The sequence below is a fragment of the Sparus aurata genome, chromosome 22 (genome assembly GCF_900880675.1).
Source record: "Sparus aurata chromosome 22, fSpaAur1.1, whole genome shotgun sequence".
NCBI classification, from domain to species: Eukaryota; Metazoa; Chordata; class Actinopteri; order Spariformes; family Sparidae; genus Sparus; species Sparus aurata.
Window position 1 is genome coordinate 23,946,940 of NC_044208.1, and position 21,821 is coordinate 23,968,760.

Below are 21,821 nucleotides of genomic sequence, written 5' to 3' on the forward strand. Positions count from 1 at the left end.
AAACAGCACGATTTGAAATGAGACTATGAAATATAATGAGCTCTGTCATAATGCCATCGATTGTTGTGGTTGGGTTGGCGGTCATAACAATAAAGCCTCAGCCTGTAAACAACCATTTATATTTAAATCATCAGTATTAATAAGTTGTACATTTAAACGAACCGAGTTTGGGATGTATATGTGTCGTGTTTGTACTTTAAAAGTAATTTTTTTCTGTCAATCAAATCAAATAAAAGAAATTCCTCCTTTATTATTCCGATGCGTGACTGACAAGGAAAACAACCAATGAACGCCTGTTACGTCATACACTATTGTTAGCGCCTAGCCAATGAATTTCACTCCGGGGCGGGACAACATGGCAGGAACTCACTGTACAGAAGTATTTAGCTCATGAGGTGTAAAAACTGTCAGTTTTGTCTGTTTATTAAGGAATTTAACACAGTTTGCCTCCGAAGGAAGGCCTATTAATCAACCTATTAAAACTTTCTTTGCGTCTGCTCGTGTTTTAATGTCAAATATTGATATAAAAGATGTCGAAAAAGATGTTTAGCTAACGTTAGCTCATAATGCTAATGCTTTGGCAAGGTAAGTTAGCAAACAAGTAAACATGCGGAACTAACTAGTCTAACACGCGTGTACAGATAGACGTGAATGAAAGAAAACGTAGTGTGAGGATCCGAGCTACTAGCAGACATGAAGAAGTGGAACTGGCGAGAAGGGCAGCGACCCTACCGGCGAAGAGGTGGTGGTCAACGGCACAGCTGGTACCGAGGCAACCGGCAGAGATCAACACAGGACGACCAGTGGTATGTTCACTGACATGTTGATACATGTTTGAGGTATCTAGTTAAAAATATATGTGTTTCTCTGTCAGACAGTGTTTGCCACGATCCACTTGTCCTTAGCTTAGCAATAATATCAGGTTGTCTGTTCACAGGTCTGGACATTATGATGACGGTCCATCATTCAGAGCACCTCAGAGGAGACATGACAACCAGTCTGCCTCTTCCTCCACCTCCTCATCTTCCTCTCCTCCTTCCTCCTCATCCGCCTCCTCATCGTCCTCTTCATCCTCTAAGGCCAGCAGTGCTGCACCAGGTCAGTGTCAGATACCATCCCTCTACATAACTGAATAATAAACACAGATTTAAAGAGAGTTTCTATATATTATCCACAGATCACTACCTTAGATCTGGTTATTCCTACTGTAAACGAGATCCCCAGAGATGTAGCTTGAGAAGCAAGAAGAAACATGTCCATGCTTAACTTTACAACCTGTCCTGTATCCAGAGCTGCCTGGTTTCTACTTTGACCCGGAGAAAAATCGTTACTTCCGCCTGTTGCCCGGACACAACAACTGTAACCCACTGACCAGAGAGCAGTTGCAGGAGAAAGAAAGGGAGAAACAGAGGAACAAGATGCTCGCAGAGGATGAAAAACTTAGAAAAGTGAGTCCGTTGTGTAGTTATTTCTGTTGTAAAATGAAAACAGATGATTATGACTTCTTTTCCTCACCATCAAAGACAACCAGTCAATCGTAACACATGAATATCTCAAATATGACATAAAGCCTAAAATATTCAGGGGGGATTTTTATCTTCTTGCCCTGCTCTGTTGCACATATTTAACTGTGCTGGGAATGGTCTTTGTTAGGCTCACATGCTCTGTGGGTTTCATGCTTTTTTAATGATCAGACACGTATTATCTTCCTTATAGAAAGCACCAAGAACTGGACTGAATACTTCGCTACTGCTGCAGAAACGACACCTTGGCCTGTTACCTGAGAACTCCTACTGCAGGTACTGTATCATGCTGAATGTGTGCATGTGCATACATAGAAATAGAGGTGTTTACCTTGTATTCTATACAGTGCTCCAGGGACGACTTATTTGTGTAGGCCCCCCCGAAAGTTAGCATCGCTCGCGTTCCCTTGACAAAAAGCATGTGGGGTTTTTTAATAGGTTTTTGGATTATTGCAGAAAAAATAGGCAGCTCTGTGACAAACAAAAGTTTAAGATACTTACACATTTTGTTCAGCAAGACAATCACCACTTATATAATTTTTGAAGCATAAATCTGATCACCAGAGGTATAAAGCTAATGTTAAGCTATAAATGAACTACCCCATGGTCACATGACTTCCGCGTCACCCCATCTAAACTTTGTGCTGGAGGATTAGTGTGTGGATGATTATCTGCATTAGGGATGATGACATTTTATATCCATGACGACCTCTGTAGTTTCTTTAGGCTACTTGTTAGCAGCAGCATGTATCTGGACATGTACATCTTTGATGGTTGTCGTGCAAAACGAGAAAAATTCTTAAGATTGCTTTTTGTTTCTAGGTTTTAGGTCTCATTCCAGCAGCACTCTAAACACACATACACACAAGACAAACACACATACACACAAGACAAACACCCACAGCTGTAATACATTACAGACAGAAAACAGTAAAAAAAAAAAAAAAGTTTAGCTTTAATGATAATCAGTTCTGTATGTGTAGAGTGAGTTTTCTTTGGAGCATTGGCGGCCTCTAATAATGATGCTAATCCCTTCTGACATGGGTTTGAAAAACATACTAAAACATAGAAAAATGCTGCTGCCTGACCATTTGAATTATATGAACCAAACTCATCATTGTAGAGAGAGATCCCAATAATTATACATTCATCCTACTGGCAAACATTTCTGTGAATAAATAAATACAAAGATCTGCACATTGTTAGATAGCTGAGAGGAGTTCAATCAGTGATTGTGGTTAAGTGGATTGTCCACATGTGGTTCTAGTAGCTGTTCCCATGGTTACTGTGTGTCTCCAGGCTGGTCCACGAGGTGAAGGTCGGCGGAATGAGACGCCACAAACTGGAGATCCAAAGCACGGACAACAGCAACCCCAACACTGACAACTTCAGACTCATAGTGGTGAGAACACACACACGCAGACACACAACACACCATCGCAAAACATTGTCCAACTCAATTAAGAGTTGGAAAAATCATGAATCGTTTCGTAGAATATTTTTTCCGTGTGTAAACTCAAGCCTTTTTTTTTCCTTTCGTCTTTCTCAGGGGGACTCTGCGTGTGAGCGAGTGTTCACAGTCAACGACGTGTCGCACGGAGGCTGCAAGTACGGCATCATGAACTTCAGCAGCAGCAGCCGGGGATCTCTGTCTGTGGAAATGTGTGACAACCTCTACTTCACCAACCGAAAGGTGGGAGCGGTGACTCTGAATATGTAGACATTCACATACCTGACTGTCCCCGTGTTCCACTGAACGTTTCAATGACTGCCTGCACAGAACAATCATTTTTTTGTCAGAAAAAGTTAAAACGTTGGAAAATGTGTCTCAGGTCAACTCCATCTGCTGGGCCTCAGTCAACTACCCGGACTCCCACGTGCTGTATCCTTCCCGAGCTTTTGCATTGCTTCATCTTTATAGGACTATTTGTAAACTCAGGTGCTGCTCAGACATTACCATTGTTTTTCCTTGACCGAGCTGACTGTCAGATTGTGTCTGGTTGGAGTGGCAGACACCCCCGGCTGCGTCAGTTTACTTCCCGCTTCCCTCTTCAGCAACTCAAACCCAGGTTGTATTAGAACCCTCCCCGGTTCTCATTCACCCAAGACTACAATTGCTTGTTATTCTTAAAGGTAGATCCAAATATTTGGCATGATTTTAACCTGTATCCTCTCTCCTTTGTGCTCCTCTCTCCTCAGACCAGCCCGGGATGCTGTGTAGCTTTAAGATATCGTCAGCCTGGTCTTGTGCTTGGTGTCTCAACCCCCAGTTTGACAAGACCTTCAGCACTGGTTTGTCAACACCATTTGTCCAGTAATTTATAATCAAATTATATTTATTATCCTACATCTTTGGCCTCTGTAAAGTATTGAGTTTGTTGGCTTGAGTTTAGTTTTGGGGTATGAAACAGTCTGTGTGGTTTGGATAGAAAAAACCTGCTTGAATCAAATTATAGAGTGAATTTTCAGTTGTTCATAAAAATGTATTTGCTCAATAAAAAATAAAAAAAAACATTGCTGTTGGGCTTCAAGTTTGCATGAGTACATTCCGTCTTCAAACTTTATAAATCTTCATCATTGTGTTCTTGCCTGTGTCTGCAGGCCTGTCTCGCAGGGTGATCGTGAAGGATGCAGAAACGGGCCGAACACAGACGTACAGCACTGGCAGCGATGTGTTGGCTCAGCAGTTTGCCCTCAGGGTGAGTCATGTTACATGAAGTTATTAAAGCATGTTTGAGTTCACTTCTAACACAGCGTACTACGGATCTCTCTTTAATCTAAGAAAGAAAGAAAGACAGAAAAAGTAAATCGGCTCTTTTGTTTTTTTTTTCCACAGGTCCCTGTGCTGTTTAACGGCTGCCGATCAGGGGAGATCTTCAGCATCGACCTGCGTCAGCGCGGCCGCAGGGATCAGAGCTGGAAGGCCAGCCGCTTCCATCAAGAGTCGGCCATCACCTCCGTACGCGTCCTGCAGGACGAGAACTACCTGCTGGCTGCCGACATGCTGGGCCAGGTCAGGAAAAGGGTTCAGCCTCACTCATTTATTTACAGGCTTGTTGACGGTGTTTTTGTCCAGAGATGAGTCTTCCTAAATTGAAGCAGCTAGCGAAAGTTTGTCTCTTTCAGATGGTAGACAACTCCTAATCATAACGTTTCACTAGCTAATTTCAAAGCTTTAGAGACATTAAATCACACAACTGCATATTGATAAATAGCTTGTGCTTACCTAAATTCAGAAGATAAATAAAAGTATTACTATCAAAGCTTTAACTGTTGCGCTCTTTTCTTGTTCATGTGCAGATTAAGTTGTGGGATGTTCGAGTGACAAAGCCAGTACAGGAGTACAAAGGACACCACAATGAACACGCCTACCTTCCCATCCACGTCAATGAGCCTGAGGGGCTTTTGTTGGCAGGTAAGAGAGGACCACACATGCGTAATCAACACTGTGACTAATCTTTAACACTCAAAGAGATGCCAGGTTTACCGTCGCTATGCTTTGACATACTCTGTGTAAGACGGCACAAGCTTCAAGATCGAGCCGTGGCACAATAGCAGATAAAAATACACTACGGCCCGATAAGGTGTTACAGAGAGAGTTTGAAGCCTGCCTGCCAGAGATGTCTCATGTCCCTCCTTAGGTGCTCTTCAAGTCTTTCCCTCTCGTGAGTGGAAAACCGAAACACTAATCGTGCGTTCCCTCCTCCTCTGTTTCGTCCTCAGTCGGTCAGGATTGCTACACAAGGTTATGGAGCCTAAAAGACGGCCACCTCCTAAGGACTATCCCATCACCCCACCCGACCGCGAACGACCAGATCCCGAGCGTCGTCTTCTCCTCCAAGCTGGGCGGCTGCAGAGGGCTCCCTGGCCTCCTCATGGCCGTCAAACACGACCTTTACTACTTCCCGTACAACACAGACTACCAGGAAGGAGGAGAGCAGCAGGCCGGGTTTTAGGAAAAAGACTGAAAGCGTTTCTGAAGACAAGGACGCCAAATATGTCAACGGAGTAACATTTATATGCAAAATCTTCAGGTATTTATATTTGAGAGGGGTTTGGCCTGAATGCAGTTGATTTCCATATGGTTGTACTGAACTTTTGGTTGGGAAGAGGAGATACAGTGACGTCTCAGGGGAATGTTATTTTTGAAAGACTTTTTTGTGCCAAAACGAAATGGAAGTGCTACATATGAGTGCACACAATTACTGCAGTCAAAGGTCCAGTGTGTGGAATTTAGTGGCATCCAGCGGTGTGGTTGCAGATTGCAATCAATTCCCCGTAATCCCACCCTCCTCTGCGATGGCTGAGAAAAATGCAAAGGCTGTAGAGCCACTGTTTTGTCCATCATGGGCAACCGTAGAAGCATGGTGGACTCACTTCCTCTGTAGGTATAAAAGGCTCATTGTAAAGTATGAAAGTTATATTTCATTTCTGCCGATACATCCCGTACACTGGACCTTTAAAACGGTGCTTTGTGTGACCTTTACAATAAAAAGTGCACTTATGATTCTTTGATTCTTAAAAGGACAATACTGTGTTCACACTGTAACATGTTTTCTAATTGTTATTGAATGAGTTAACACTAGAGCTGCAACATTAACTGATTAGTTGTCAGTGATTCAATTAATCACAACTTATTTTAAAACATCAATTGATTTTAGTACTTTTAAGGTAAAAAGTCTTAAAGCGCCTTCAATGTGAATATTTCCTGGTTTCTTTTCTTGTCTAAGACAGTAAACTGAATATCTTTGGGATTTGGGAAAATACCGAATATTTATCAACAGTTTCCACCTTTTTCTGAGATTTTATAACCAAACAACTAATCAATTAATCTAGAAAATGACTGTTAGTTGCAGCCCTAGAAAACACAAGTGATCTACTTCATCTTATTTGCTCCTGAATGACACACACAAACCGACTGAGTTTCTGCAGTTTAATACATACTGTATGAGCATACATGAACATAAAAGCATTGATTTGTTCCTTGTGATATTCATTGAGCGTCTCCCTCTGAGATAGGGACAGTGATGAGATGGTTCACCGACTCAGGTCAACGCGTGGTGTCAGCTTATTTGTCGACAATCAAATTCTTCCAGTCAGTCATCGCAAAATAAAATAAACTCCCAGGTTACCCGTCGCTGCAGTCGGATCCAACGATGCCCGGGCGATCGTTAGAAAGCCGAACTGCGGCTTGTTGCAACGAAAGCAACCTCTAAGCGTTGCTCACTTGGTGCTCCTAGCTAACTAGCTACACAGCCTGAGTAGACAAGAGTAATGGATTACTCTTCTGATTAGTATCTCCTGTTTTGAGGGGCCAGCCTCAAAAGATGGTTTTGACCTTTCCTTTTTCTACATCGTATTGCTACTGTGAGCCAGCCACTCTATAAAAAGCAGTTTGTTGCGTTTCCTCCCACTGCACTCACTTTTATCTTGATAGTAGTTTTGACATTTTCAAAAACAAAGAAAAACGAGGCCATTTAAAAATTTCCCTAATAATAAAGTAAACTTTTTTTTTCCCATATATGTATATTCTATGTAAAATTTAAACAGTCCACGTGGACAGCATTGTTAAGGCTGCTATATTAATGGCTGCCCATTTAAATGCACAAACAACCACTAAGGATTAAGGGGATTATGTAAGTAGTTATTACTAAGTAATTACAGTTGGAAGTCGGAATGCATCTCTGTGCTACAGTGCGTCGTTGGCTTCTGACAGTTTGAATCCTCCTGGAGCCGAAGAGAGGCAGGGAAGCTGAAGCTTGCAGGGCTGAAGCGGAGGAAGATGACTGTACACATTCAAACAAGCAGCAGCTTCTTCTTTTTTTTTTTTCAGGTTTCCTCTAAAGCCACCCCTGAACTGTGTATCCAGGGCTCCTGCAGAGACAATCTTAGAATAAAAAGTGCTTACCTGGATATTGGTTTAAGATGCTCAGTACTTCTATTAATATAAGGTTTACACATGTAGCCCCAGACTACAAAAGGTGCTAATATTACTAGTGTGTAACACTGGGGATTGTCAAAAGGGGATCAGAGTTCCATGTGCATCGGTACAAACGTTAAAGGAGCAAAAGAAGGAACATCGTAGTTTACCTGAACTCAAGCGTTAGCAAGCTTACACAATACTCACTTTGATAAAAATGTTGTCAAGTTGTCTCATCTCTCCTACCTACTGTATGTTGATATTCAAGTCTCGCTCTGACTGGTATTCACAGTGTAAAATATAGGCATATTAAAGTAAAATAGCGTCATGGGACTGAAGTGACGTGTGGACAGCGTTAAAAAACAAATAAACTGAGTCCAACCTGCCACAGACAGTCTGGTGGCGACCAAAAAAATGCCACTAAAAAAAGAGAACAGGGACCGGAAGCCTTTCAGTCAAAACGTCCGTTCCAGTATTCGTAGAGGTGGCAATCCTTCGCTGTTTTCCCACCCCCTGACTCCTGCCCCCTCGTCCTGCTAGAGCTCCCCTGGTTTCTGACTGCAGCCGTTGCAGACCCTCACCGGGTGGTCCCAGCCGCGGGAGGGCACCGGGCGCCGCTCCTGAGAGCAGTCGTCGCACACGCCCTGGCCGCAAGCGCGACAGTGGTGGATGGAGAGGCGCGGGGCGAACGCCCGCTGGCACTCGCTGCAGGAGGTGATGTCCTGATCTGGGACCCAGTAAGCCGGGCGGGCCGCGTCCTTCACCAGACCTGGACACAGAGGATGGAAGAAGCTGGTCAGTAGTTTGACGACCAAAATTAGGGACATAATAGACATCTCTGTTGCTGTGAAAAACCAGCACAAGCTTTGCATTATTAGGGCTGAAGGATATTATTATAGCAGGGCTGAACAATTAATTTAGATATATTCAAAATATGGCAAATAGCAATATCAAAGTCACAGGAGCTGCAATTTTCGGACAAAGGGTAAACTGTGAGAAAACAGAATCACAATGAAGTCACAACCTACCAAATGTTATTCTCCAGATGTAAGGAAACATGATTGTAGTACAGAACCCAACACGTGTCACATCATGATTGTATTCTTCAACTGAATCCTACAAAGCTTTTTACCGAGTCACAAGCATATTCATCAGTCGTGATCATAAATCCTTTCTAATTAGAACAACTGCAGATAAAAGTAAAACAAACTACCTCAATCTTCTTGTATATTTGAAGAAGTATTTGAAAGATGGTCTTTTCATAAAAGTGGGTTCAGCCTGTAGTTTGAACAACAGCCTGAGGCCAGAGACAGTTTGAGACTGAGTTTTGTTGCCAAATAAGCTCTGGGTTGTAATTCTCACCGAGAGGTATGTCGATGGCACCGACCACAGCTCCCAACGTGTTCTGAACGGCCTCCCCGACCTTCCTGGCTATCAGGGTGCCTCCCTCCTCCTCTAAGGCAGCATCCAGCAACTCTGGAACGGGGGAAACATTAGCGTACACTAAAATCAGGCACTCGCCGGCCGTGAAGCAACGCGTTCAGTAAACCATTAAAACTGATGCGGGTGATATTTTACCGGTTGAGATTTCCCTGTTGTGGAAACAGGCGTCGCAGACCCGCACAGGTGCGAGGCCCCAGCCTCTCTCCGGGACGGGCCTGGTTTTGGAGGAGCAGGAGTCGCAGAAGCCCTCCCCGCAGGCGCGGCAGTGGTGCTTGGTGTCGTTGGGCTGGAACTCTTCCGCACATTTATGGCATTTCTGCATCGAACACAATGTCACACTGTAGCTATAAATCCATAAAGCTTTCGTAGACGTTTTCTCTCCACAATGCTGTAATTTTTTTTTTCAAATCCAGCTTTTGAGTTACATACCAAGATGAGGGAGTTGGGTTTCCAGTAGGCGGGAGCGATCTGGTCGGTGAGCCAGGAGGTGACAGCTTTGGCAGGCTTGACGCTGAGTTCAGACACGGACTGAGAAATGTATTTAACTCCATCCAGCAACCTCTGGGCAGCGTTGTTGTTGTCTTTCAAAAAACCGTCAGACTGAACAGAAGCCAGACAGACACAAATAAATACACCGGCCGACAGACTTTCACTCAGTTCCCACTTTAACCTTATTTGTTTCCAGGACAATATTTCAGTCATGTTTATACAAACGTGACCTTCTTCTATCACTGACAATTGCCAACATGCTCACAGAAATACAGTCATGCGTCACTCTATATTGCTAACAGGCAGTAGCTGACATATAGTATGATTTCTGATTGACATTTAAGCTTCTATACGTGACTAAATATGCCTTGTTAAACATGGTAAAATGAAAAAAGGTCACAATACTTTGCATTAGTTTGCCCGGGTATCTACATACAACCGGCTGGCGAGACCGTTCTGCCCTCGCAGCCCACAGCGGACATGACAACATTAATTCCCCTTAAAACCTTTGAAATCTTGGCTCGCAACTTTGCGTAATAGGTTTAGACAAAATCTCATTTAGGCTGTTCCACTGTGTTCTCACCCCAGGCCAGATGTGCTGGATCTCTGTTCTGACCACTGTTTCCACTGGGTCCTGGTTTCCGTACCAGTACTGCCTGCTTCTGTAGATCACCGCGCAGTTCGGGCACTCGATCACGTACCTGGAAAAGGACTAAAATGGTCACAGTTCCACTACAGAAAACACAAGATTCACGATGACTCTTGGTCTTGGAGCTGCTTCTGTCCATTGTCACATCCAGAACATTTCTTACAGCACTGAGCTAGGGAAATATTTCCACGTTAAAGAAGGGCGGATCACCACTTGTGTCATTTCCCCATGTTTTAACCATAATAAACAGAGACGTATTCGATTATTTCTGCCAGCAAGGACGCCATTTCCAATCATCTTCCAAATGGTTCTGTGGCAGACGGACTCACCCAGACCAGGCGTAGATGGCCAGGCCAAACCACGGTGAGTCAGACGAGGCCGTCGTTTTGGGAACCACTACCACCTCTTTCCCTCCCTCGTAGCAGGCCTGAAAAAGTTAATCACAGGCACTCAGAAACACATCCAGCAGGCATACGGCACTTCAGCGCCTGCATGTGTCCGCTGTCTTTTTTTTTTTAACTTGCCTTGCAAGTGTAGATGCGGTTGTCATACTGCGCAGAGTAGCGGCAGCGATGTTTGGCTTCGTGGTCGAGTCCTTCCTTCAGGTGATTCATGCTCCTCTTACAGCCTGAGCTGAAGGCGGGAGGACACCGTGTCAGAGACAAAGGCCAGAACTTGTTTGCAAATATTTAAAGGGATTTATTCATGCGTTTTGTCTTTTGTAGCCTCATCGTAAATAGAGTTGGCTGACATACTTTTTATATTCCATCAAAAGGATTAAACAATGTGAAGTTAAATGGAATCTTTTCTGTAATGTTCTGATAGAGCTGGGCAACTACTGGAATGTAATTCTATTTCCAATTACTACTTCCAACGCTTATGAAACCAAATAATCAAATCAAATTATTATTGAGCCGCATTCCATTTTGCAATGATGCACTCATTTGGTCTTGTGTTATACACCCAGCACACCCCTTCTCTTTGAGCAGTGTGCTTTTGCCCTCTCCTAAAAGCCCAAACTCACTCGCTGTGGCATGTTAAGTTCAGCTCACTGTGGTCGAGCCAGCCGACGACGGGATGTCACATTTCAGCCATCCTCTCTCACATTTTTATATACCACATATAAAGGGGATTATAATACACAATGCTGTAGCGAGAAGAGAGACACGTACCCACAGCTGAGGCAGAGGCTAGAGCAGGTAAAGTACTCGTCTGGAAAGAATGAGTTACTGGTCATGTGCTCGTCTGGAATATCCCCACTGAAGCTCTCGCTGAGGGCCTGAAGGCAGGAGGGGATGGAGGGACAGGGACAGTCGTTAAGTTAAAGTGTTCTCCCTCCATTACATCACCGAATATCTAGGAGCCTGACTGTCAATCAAGCATCCCTACCTGCAGAGCCTTGTAGATGACGCTGGCGGAGCGTGGCGAGCGGGTGGTGTTGTTGTCCAGCTGTTGCTCCAGGCTGCGCAGCAGACCGCTGAAGTCTGTGGGAGGATTGTAGGTCCGAGTTCCCCGGTACTGGATGGAGCTGAAAGCCTCCGGGAACAAACCCAGCTTCCTGAAACGCTCCTGGAGAAGACGCTCGGCTGATTCAGTCGGTTTGTCTAGAGATGGAGAGCGAATAGATTAATCGAATTCCTACTTCATACGGCCGAAAAAGCAAAAGAGAGGGATCCATTTCATGTACCTGATCCGAGCAGCTTGGTGTGGACGGTCTCGTGGAAGATGATCACCCCAGGACCCAGAGTGGACAACGGGACGTCCAGACCACACCGGGTTGTGGTCGCCTTCAGCTCCTTGGTGAAATGTTTCAGGTAGGCATCTGATGCATCACCGAGGAACTTGAAGAGATCGTCGTGGAGACGGTCGGCGTGGGTTCGGTAGATGACCACATCGGAGATAGCCAGGACTTTGAGGAGCAGCCGGGTTCTCTGACCCTGATTGGCCCCTGATGAGGGAAAACATCATAGTGAGTAAAAGTTAAGTGAGTAAAACTGCCTATCCCACTATCCCGTGTTTACTGGATGCCAAGTAATCCATTTATTGTACCATTACCAGCCCCGAGCAGTCCCTCTGTGTCGATGACTACCACCCGGTGCACGGGGTCCATTGCTGCCCACACACCCACGGTGCAAGACTCTTGAGTGGGCGAGGTCTTGAACACCTCCCGTCCGAGGAAAAACGTGTGGTTCAGGGTGTGGGACTTGCCCTCCCCGGTGTTCCCAAAGATGGAGACCACCTTGAGGAGCTCATCTGGCCTGCACCTCAGTCTGCTCACAAAGTCCTCCTCATCCTTCACCTGAGCATCCACACAGGATCAGCCCCATCACCACCACATCACATCACAATAATGAGCTGCCATCTAAAGACTGAAAACATCCTCTCTTACCTGCATCTCCTCTCTCTCGTCCACCAGAAGGAAGCTGCACACCTTCTCCAGCTCGGCCTTCAGGATCTCCATCTGGGACTCCCCGGCAGTCAGGCTGTTATCCTGGGGTGCTCTCGCAGGTGGGTAAGGTGTCAGAGGGTGCTTCCTCTTGTTGATGCCGCTGTGGGTGCGCTTCTGGCAGTCCAAACACAGGTTGATCTTACAGCCCTGGCAGCGCACCACCGCTCTGAGGCGTCCCCCGTTGACGGAGCCGCTGCTGTCCCCCTTGCACGAGTCGCAGAAGGGAACGTGGCCCGGTGCGATCCGAACCCGGTCGTGGTTCCTCATCCGCTCCTGGCGGTGGAGCTCCAGCTCGCAGCGGGCGCACTGCAGGCTGCCGCATTCATCGCACTCGAACGCGGCCTCGTCTGAACCCCCGCAGGCGTAGCTCTCCTGACAGCCGAGGACCGTGTTCATTCCTTTATCTACAGCAGGACCCTGACCGCTCATCTCAGCCCCGACAAGTCAGGACGACTCAGAGTGACGAGGACTGCAAAGGCAACGCAGCGGAGGACACAAAGTTATGGCTCGGTTGAGAAAATCTGTCACCAGATGTGATGCAACCGTCCAAACAGCCAACTCACTCACGAACAATACAGTCAGAAAGTACTAGAAATGTCCACCTGAGGACCGGACATTAAAGAGGACATACAGTCTGTCCGGGCAGGAGTTTAAAAACACTTGTCCCGACAAACAGTTACTTTTATTTTTGCCACAACAGTTAGCTAGCTAACATTAGCTGCCCCGCGTCTCCTCTGTTGTTCAGTTGCTGTTTGAAACTCCCCCAGTGCGCTCACCACAACATCCCCCCCAGAAAATACGTTATGAAACTCAGAAATAAATAGTTTAAACAGCCTACAGCGACACAAAGAGACATAAACAACCTTCGTTTAAATCGACTGACCTAGCAGCGGCTACCAGTCCGACGGACGACGACTCGTTCAGTGAAATGCTGCCTCATCACGGTCTAAAACTGGACACGTACACACCACGGCACCATTGCGCCGACCGCCACGGACGGCTAACGTTGGTGAGAAAGTTAGCTAGCGGAGCTATTTCGTGTCAGACTCCTGAAGATGTTGTTGCTTTTACACCAGCTGATCGGCTTGTTTTTATCCAGAGTTCAAAAGTCATTCAAACACGATGCATTGTGGGACATGAAGTGTTTGGGAGTTACACAGGAAGTCGCGAGTTTAAACCAGCGTTTTGAACAATATTCTTTATTTTTATACAACTGATACCAACCTACACTGCTGACACGGTTTCTCGACATAGTTTGATAATAGCTACCTGACAACTTAAACAAAAGGAGCAGAGTTATCGATAAAATACTCACCGCTTCCCATAATGCTTTGCACCTTCCAGCTGCTATAGGGTGCACTTCTAGTGATAACCGGCGTACGCCGAAGCTTACACAGTTAGACGGAGACAGCAACTAATATTAGAACACACGATTTCAGATTAACTGCCTCATCATGTTTGTGTAATTATTAAGTGTATTAATTAGTTAAAAGCCTCTGGTTGATGTGAAGCACGCGTTTCGATGGTGCCAAACAGTCAACTTACATGTTTTATTTTAGCTATATTTCTCTAACAACATCTAACCCGAACAACCCGGTGTTTTTAACGAGTGCATCTACAGTGAGAATTGATTTTGGCGTCAGTTCAGTTATGCTGCACTTGTCCTGGGAATAATCTCAGTTTTTTTGCCGTAACGCGTTTTTCTTATTCTGTATTTAACTGGGTAGGATTAGCATCATACGTATTGATGCATAATTTGCCTTTTCCCTCCTCAGAAAGAACCACTTTATGCGACTGACCTTGCCTGTTGTCAGATAGCTCAATGCTAACCTGTCTTCAGTGTTATCTAGCTAGCTTAGCTAACTGTTTGAGTTCCCTTAGCTAATGTTCGCGTCTCTTCGACTCTCCCTATTTTTGTTGCGTTCATAATGGAGGATGAAGCCTTCACTGACATTAATGGCAAAGCCATATCTCTGGACTGTCAGAGTCACTCCGGCCTGTGCAGGGAGTTCACTGTCAGCTCCCCCAAAGTGTCCGTCGGCAAAGTGATGGTGTACACCTGCTGTGTTTGGCTCCTGGCATACACCGTGTTCTTCTTCACAGAGGTCAGACACAGTCATATGAACGTATTGCTAAGTAACGCCCAGACAATAATGTCAATGTAATCTTTTCGTCTAGTATCAATATGTACAGTTTCTTTGATTGTTTTTAATGGCTATACAGGTAGCATGTAGGAAAGTCAACTTTTACAATTTTCTGAACTGCACTTGAACATATCAAAAGGTATGTGTGACTTACCCATGTTGATGCATTCAGTCAAATATTTCCCCTTTTTGTCAGTATTTTTCAGCTTCAATAGTTATAATATCTACCACAAGATTATTTTAAGTTTGTTAAAACAGCTATTTATTGTCATCTTTAGCTACTAGTTACTTTGAGTGCTCAGATCAATTATAAAGATTATGAATGAACTAATTAGATATAAAACCTTATAACCTGGGTAAGATACCCATCACTATATAAAGTAATTATAATTACCCCTACCAGCATTAAAGCGATGTACACATTTGTGCGTCAATAATCTAATGGAAATGTATCTAATATTCAATATATGATTATGAAAGTGGCCTTTCGGCATATAATTTAAATAATTTCCCAGTCTGGGATCATTAAAGTAATTCTATCTATCTATCTATCTATCTATCTATCTATCTATCTATCTATCTATCTATCTATCTATCTATCTATCTATCTAATGAGTTTTATGAATTCTTGTGGTGTATTTTGTTTGCCAATACTTGACACTCTTCCACTGGACCAAGAGACCTCTAGAGGACACAGTGTTGATGTTATGCCTGTGGATCTGTGAAAGGATAATTTGTTAATGTGATATAATGTTTCATATACACATGATTTTCACAAACGTAAATGTCCTCCATTCCTTGCAGAACACTGCCGTCCTGTCCAGCGCCATACTGATCACCCTGCTCGGCATGATGCTTCACATCCACTTCGTGAAGGTGGACCACGAGTCGCTGCTCGTCATCGGCTCCTTGGGCATTCAGGTGTCCTCCAGCTACGCCTCAGGCCGCGAGACCACCAAGTTCATTGAGATGAGCAAGATCAAGGATATTGTCATCAACGAAGCTATTTATATGGTACATTCGTGTCCTTCTATTGTTCAGTTTATGCTTTTGTAAAATATGTTGATTGATGACTAATGCTTTTATTTTTAGCATCAAATCATCTACTACCTTTGTGTGCTGTTGAAGGACCCCTCAGAGCCTGACGCAGTGTCAAGTGTGGTGCCATTGTTTCAGGTGAGAATGGATGCAAAGTGTATTCTTATCTCATAAAGCAGCTTCCTCGTGGTGTTTAGTTCTTTTTTAGCTTCTGTTTAAAGGCTTTTAATACACTCGGTGTCCTTCACTGGAACACATTTCTAATAACCCTCCTTTTTTCTGTTAATTCTCAGAGTTCCAAGCCAAGGCTGAACTGCTTGGTGAAAGTTTACAAAAGCTGTCAGGAGATTCTTTCAAAGTGCTGATTAAACACATGTCATGTCACATACACTAGCAGTGTGTTTGCTCATGTGTTTTAATGTCTTTGCTTAAGACATGTTTTCAGGCAGGAAATACTTGTTTTACTTTGGTTCATCTTGATTTAATTGTATGTTCGGTTTTGTTTGTTTTTTCATGACTTCTTTCCTTTTCTCACCTGTATGAATACACTCATGATGTGAATACAAAAGAAAGTGCTGCCATGTTTAAAAGACCAATATTGGCGTCATAATGACTTTATATTGCACTTTATAGTGTAATTACTTGAACTTATTTTAATGGCACCGTATTAGACTACTAGTTTAAACCTTAATAGTCAAACCTTTGTATTAAAGAATAGAAATTACCTTTGACAATTGAACTTTTTTGTAACTTATTTATTCATTTAGCTTTAAATCAACTAATTATGCCAACTTGTGTATTTTATAAGCTTCCCCACAATGTATTTTTGATATAAATAACTTTTAATAAAACATAACAATATCAATGGTTTTCCGTTTTGCTGAATTCTTGAGGGTAATGTTTTTGAGTAGCTCTACTTTTCTTCCCCAGTAGGGGGCAGCACCACTCTTACCAAATCTCACATCAATCACACTTTCAAATTAGATTCATTAATGACTTCAGACAAGAACCCTTCACATATACTGACAAATATATCTTATTCTTTGTTTAACCCACCGTGTCGAATACATTTGCAAACTTCACAACAGAGTTATTAAAAGAGACGTATACGTGCAGTGTCGGATGTTCTGCATGTGCAGAACATTTTTAGTAAATAAACATCAACGCCTTCTTCCCCAAATGTATTTTCACTTCCTCATAACTAGAAGACACCTCCATCCTCGAGATGCAGATGGTCACGTGTGCCTCAGTTGTTTTTACTGGTGACTTGTGGATGTACAGGACCTGTTTTTCTAAAATGTCACTGCCTCACAGGTGACAGTAATTACAGTTTATGTTACAGTGAAAGGATGCTACCAACAGTTTGATATGTCCTGTTTAGATTTTATGAAGTGTTAAAGAATGTATGCTCGTCTCTGACACTGCTCTTCTATTGCAGCCTTCTTGTGAAGTTAAAAGTGGAATAATTGTGTTTAGAAGTTTAGATTTTACTCACTATTGATGGCAGAACAAAGTACTTTTTGGTGACACCCAAGCAAAGAAGCAATGCGTATTGAGTTGGGAGCATAAGTGCTCAGTGCTTACTGGAAAGCACTTGGTTTCACCTTTTAAACTAAGTGCTGTATTCAGTTGAGGAGAATATACACATAGAGACTGTGATCGAAACTAATGATCCTCCTCAAATCCTCCCCCTAATGTTTCCTCCTCAAACTGCTTCCTGGTTTTCACCAATCCATGACAATATAGTTGAAAGGTTTAATGGGTCTCCACGGCCCACAGTTTAAAGTTCAGAACCTCTCTGCGTTTCTCCTCCAGGCCTTGTTTTTTTCCATCCACTCTAACCCTCGATGACCATCTGTAGCTTCCCGGTCATGTGAACTCCGTCCTCCGCAGGCCAACAGAACAAGCAGAAGGGTGTGATTTTCACGGGGCGAAGCGTTACGCTGCTGTGAAGAGTGGCCCTCTGACAGGATAATAGTCCCTCCTGGAGGTGCGAAACAGCCAGGAACCGGGCAGAGGAGAAAACCAGGGAGTGACCGGGAGCGACACCTCGGGGCTCCTCAATAGGCCTCATAAAGTAGAAACCCCTCTGAGTGTAAATCATAGGTAGTGTGGAGGTTTGGCAGGCTGGAAACACAGTGAGGCTTTCTTGAGGCAGAGGTGTGGACTGTTAATTACCCCTGTTTATAATGGGGCTGTAATTGCACATTAACTTTTGTTCACCTCCAGTGTTTCTGTGGATGATTTGAATTTAGGACTAAACACGGAACCCCTGCGGTCTGTTCTTTTACAGCTGGTTTTCATCAAATATTAGGTTTTTTAATTGCAGTTATTAATCAATTTGTGAGTGTGTGAAAGCATCCGATGGTGTTTTGGGGTGTAGGGACCTAAGGGAGATGAGGGATTGGAGCCCTACTGAGATGGGGAGTTGCCCTTTTACCACCTGCAGTGAGCACGTGCACACCCATGAAAGCACAATAATGACATACTCAGAGGTTGTTAGGTCAGTTAAAGGAATAGTTCAGCATTTTAAAATATAGGCTAACAGACTCTCCCTTGCTCAGAGTAACATGGGATATCGAAACCACTTTTATATCTGCCTGGTAAATGTTAATGTCTGCCGGTAGTCATTGCCCAATCAAAACAGAACAAAAGACATAAGTAGCGTGGGATCATGGGAGTTGTTGTCTTCATTGTTAAACAAAAGCCATCGACAATAAAGAAAAGATCTGTCTGTGTGACTCAGGCAGGGATGTTCAAGACGTTTTATTCATGTTACTTTAAGTCATTGCTGACTTCCCCCCTCACTCTCTGACTCGGACCTAGTCTGGATTGCTAGCTGCAGGGCTAACTGAGCTACCTAGCTATTGGCAGCTACAGCTAGCAGCAGTTAGTGGTTGCTGTGATATGCTGCCCTCTGACTGTTTTGAGTATGAATTCAACAGACGGCGAATTCTTACCTATTGCACCTTTAACTTAGCATAAAGACTGGCTAGTGTAGCTGCCCAGAGTGAACAAACTCCACCTTCCTAGACCTCTAAAGCTCACAAATGACAAATTATACAAAGAGAATTTGTGAATGACTGTCTCAGACACAGGAACAATCACTTCCTGGATTCTCAGCGAGTGCCTGCCAATCAGGATATATGCTAAATACACATAAAATGGACATTTAAACAAGTTTTAATATGTTAATAAGTGAGCTTAGATGAGCTAGGTGTGATTCTGTCATGTTCCTACAAAGTTTCCAAACTGTATGCTAAGCTAAGCTAACTAGCTGTTAGCCCCTTCCACATATTTTCCATCCAGACATGGATTGGTATCAGTCTTCTCGTCAAACTTCCAGAAAGAAAGTGAATAAGTGTATTTCCAAAGCCATCAAAGTCACACATGAACTGTAAAAAACTTTTACTTCAAGGTACATGAGAGGTCCAGTGAACTCAACTGAGAATACATACATACACCAACACAATTCACAGATATCAACAGTGCTCAGTGTCTTGTCATCACATAAAGCCATGACTGTATGTGTACTGTGTCTTTGTATTCTTATGTATTGAGAAAGAAGAAACGACAGCCTGGTGGTGTTGTGGTGTTGTTTGAACTGTGCCCCGCTCTACCTTCCGGTCCATACAGGCAGGTGTAACTCGATGTCTGTTTGGATTTGAATCTCAAAAAAAAATCTCTCACTGGCAAACGTCAGAGGGAGTTTTTTTTTTTTTTACCGGTCACTTCATTCTCCCAGCATTGAACGCATGTGTCTTCCTGTGGGAGGAACGTGTATTTACATATTACCCTGCAAGCTGTTTTCTCCATGGGGATCTTTACTGTGTCAGTTAGAGCAGAACATCTGAAGTTTTTTGCATTTTGGGATGTAATAATGTGAGGATCCCTGGCTGTTTGTCATTGGAGCTTACCTTTGGGACTCTAACTGAAGGGCCTTATTGTTATTCTCTATTGACGTTCAAAATGTACCCGATTACCTCTTTGTCCAAACGCTTCTCTTTGTATACTGTTGCAGCCTGTGAGAGCAGCTATAGAGAAAATGTCTGGATGAGTCCTTTAATGACAATAGAATACTCAGATTTGATTTCAGATGCACATTTTATAGACCTTCACTAACTGACACATCACAGAATCTATTTGTATTCAACGGTGCGCAGCCTCCTCCACACTAAACCAGAGCGCGTTCGCGTTAACGACTACACAGGTGCAGATAAGACTGAGCTGCTCTCGAAGGATAAGCCTGGTCTGCTGGGTGGCACTGACAAAACCGGTCTTGGCAACAAAGGAACATTTATCAAACTCTGCTTGGAACCTTTTTAGTAACATGATCCGCTCACTAAAAGTAGATTGCAGCTGTTATAGGTCATCATGGAAAAAAAGTCTATGACAGGAAACCAAATGTCTGCAATCTGTAAGCCCCTAGTTTGTTTGTTTTTTTTAGCTGCAGGCTTGCACGTACGGTATTATCATGCTGTCTGTGAGTGATTTACAACCAACTACAAAACACCCTCATGCTCATATCGCACATCTGCTGCCGTGTGTTCTCAAATTAAAGCTAAATCCTAAATATTTCCTTTGAGACGATCATTCTAAAGATGCAATATGTAATCATTTTAATGTAAAACATTCAAGAATGTATTAAAAACTTGAACAGAAACCGTCATTACCATATGTAAAAGATCTCTTAGTATTGTCAAGCAGAGATATCTGCTGAAGTTAGCATGCTAATGAGCTAGCCCCGAGCCACTTTGTTCAAACAGCAGCAGTTACTCGTATTTGTATGTATGAGTTCGACGTATGGCCAGTTTTTACATGGTGCACCTTTAAAGCAACATTATGTAGAATTTGGCTTTATGTAAGATACGGCCCCTCCTTCCACAGTTTCTGAGTGTAACAACACTGTCGTGAATACAAATCGCAGGTCTGTAACAATGTGTCAGACGTAATGTAGGCGCTAACTACAAACATGTCATCTGTTGAAAACTTGTATCTGTCTGTTAAATGTTCATTTCTGGCGGTAGTCATTACCCAATCAAAACAAAAGACATGTGTAGCGTGGGATCATGGAAGTTGTTGTCTTCATTGTTTAACAAAAAACATCAGAAAATGTGTCTCAGGCGGGGATGTTCAATATGGTTTATTCATTTTACATTAAATCTTCCCTGATAGATTAAAGGTTCACTATTTAGTTTTTTGGGAAGACATTTTAATGAAGAAGAGGAAGATCTTCATTGACTGATTATTTTATGCATAAACAAACTAAATAAGCAAACTGTCTGTGTTTGCATGACTGAATAAATGGAATAAACAAACTGACCTTTGTCAGACAACACAACATCACACTGTTTTACTTTGTTTATATGTGTTGGACCCTGCCACTTTTATAGCCTAAGACAGTGTTCTGGGGACCTTATTTGTGATCCTGCCCTCACTCTGAAGTCACAGGTGATGGAGGGGCTGGTGTGGCTGTCACACAGTCCCATTTACTGGTGTGTATATATCTTTTCCATTGAACTCTGTAACTAAAGGCAGTGACGTTAATTTGCTTTAGACGTCTGCGACCTGTGTGATTAATAGTTTTCCTTCAGGGGAAGACGTGCTCCTATTTGCCCAGAGACCAGTTTACTCCCTGGACGGGAAAGTCCAGTGCTGTCCTCCTTCCGTCCTCTCACAGCCGACGGTGTTGAACCAAAAATGTGTTTACCTAAGCTTCGGCCTGCCGGTGCTGCTGCTGCTCACTGAATCCTTTCAAAGATATCGTTAATACTACCTCAATAATCCAAGTTGATCCTCACCCATTCTTTGTTATTGTCAGCCTGCCAGTCAGTTTTAATGCAAATTATTTTTTCAAAAAGCACAATGAAACAAACGAAACCGACGCCGGGCAGGCCACGCCCTCGCAAAGCGTCACCTGGTGTGTGTGAGGTAAGTGAGACGAACTTCTCGTCGGACCAGCTGGCAGCAGATGAGAGTGTGGAGACCGGCTCTACAGGTCTGTCAGGGGAGCTGACAGCAGAGAGTGCAAGCACACATCCGTTCTCTCCGCTTGACACCATTGTTGTGAGTGTGTGCGAGCATGCGTTTTTGTAAGAGTTTACGAGGGCTGGTCTATTCAAATCCTCTGGTCATATTGGTGCTTTTAATCGGCCTGTTTTTAAGT

The 21,821-nt window shown here is 43.5% G+C and overlaps 3 protein-coding genes across 4 annotated transcripts; 2 read left to right on the top strand and 1 right to left on the bottom strand.

The window, feature by feature from the left end:
- Window positions 1-35: 35 nt before the first annotated feature.
- Window positions 36-6,504, top strand: wdr21 (WD repeat domain 21). Its single transcript, XM_030404452.1, has 13 exons — window positions 36-806; window positions 938-1,098; window positions 1,291-1,448; window positions 1,717-1,799; window positions 2,823-2,925; window positions 3,073-3,216; window positions 3,356-3,405; window positions 3,513-3,592; window positions 3,723-3,815; window positions 4,125-4,222; window positions 4,360-4,536; window positions 4,824-4,938; window positions 5,247-6,504. Exons 1-13 carry the CDS (start codon window positions 694-696, stop codon window positions 5,477-5,479), a joined length of 1,608 nt encoding a protein of 535 aa, XP_030260312.1. The 5' UTR covers window positions 36-693; the 3' UTR covers window positions 5,480-6,504.
- On the bottom strand, window positions 6,443-13,606 carry zfyve1 (zinc finger, FYVE domain containing 1). Of its 2 annotated transcripts, none has more exons than XM_030404451.1 (13): window positions 13,357-13,606; window positions 12,414-12,942; window positions 12,080-12,323; window positions 11,712-11,972; window positions 11,414-11,628; window positions 11,197-11,303; window positions 10,549-10,657; window positions 10,354-10,451; window positions 9,959-10,076; window positions 9,316-9,486; window positions 9,022-9,202; window positions 8,806-8,919; window positions 6,443-8,212 (listed from the first exon to the last, which is right to left on the bottom strand). In XM_030404451.1, exons 2-13 carry the CDS (start codon window positions 12,900-12,902, stop codon window positions 7,980-7,982), a joined length of 2,340 nt encoding a protein of 779 aa, XP_030260311.1. In that variant the 5' UTR covers window positions 12,903-12,942; window positions 13,357-13,606; the 3' UTR covers window positions 6,443-7,979. The 2 variants fall into 2 exon arrangements, with proteins under 2 accessions (XP_030260311.1, XP_030260310.1); XM_030404450.1 differs by having other exon boundaries at window positions 12,074-12,323; window positions 13,357-13,605.
- Window positions 13,607-13,884: 278 nt separating this feature from the next.
- Window positions 13,885-16,383, top strand: pigh (phosphatidylinositol glycan anchor biosynthesis, class H). Its single transcript, XM_030404456.1, has 4 exons — window positions 13,885-14,578; window positions 15,422-15,631; window positions 15,710-15,793; window positions 15,949-16,383. Exons 1-4 carry the CDS (start codon window positions 14,402-14,404, stop codon window positions 16,018-16,020), a joined length of 543 nt encoding a protein of 180 aa, XP_030260316.1. The 5' UTR covers window positions 13,885-14,401; the 3' UTR covers window positions 16,021-16,383.
- Window positions 16,384-21,821: the final 5,438 nt, after the last annotated feature.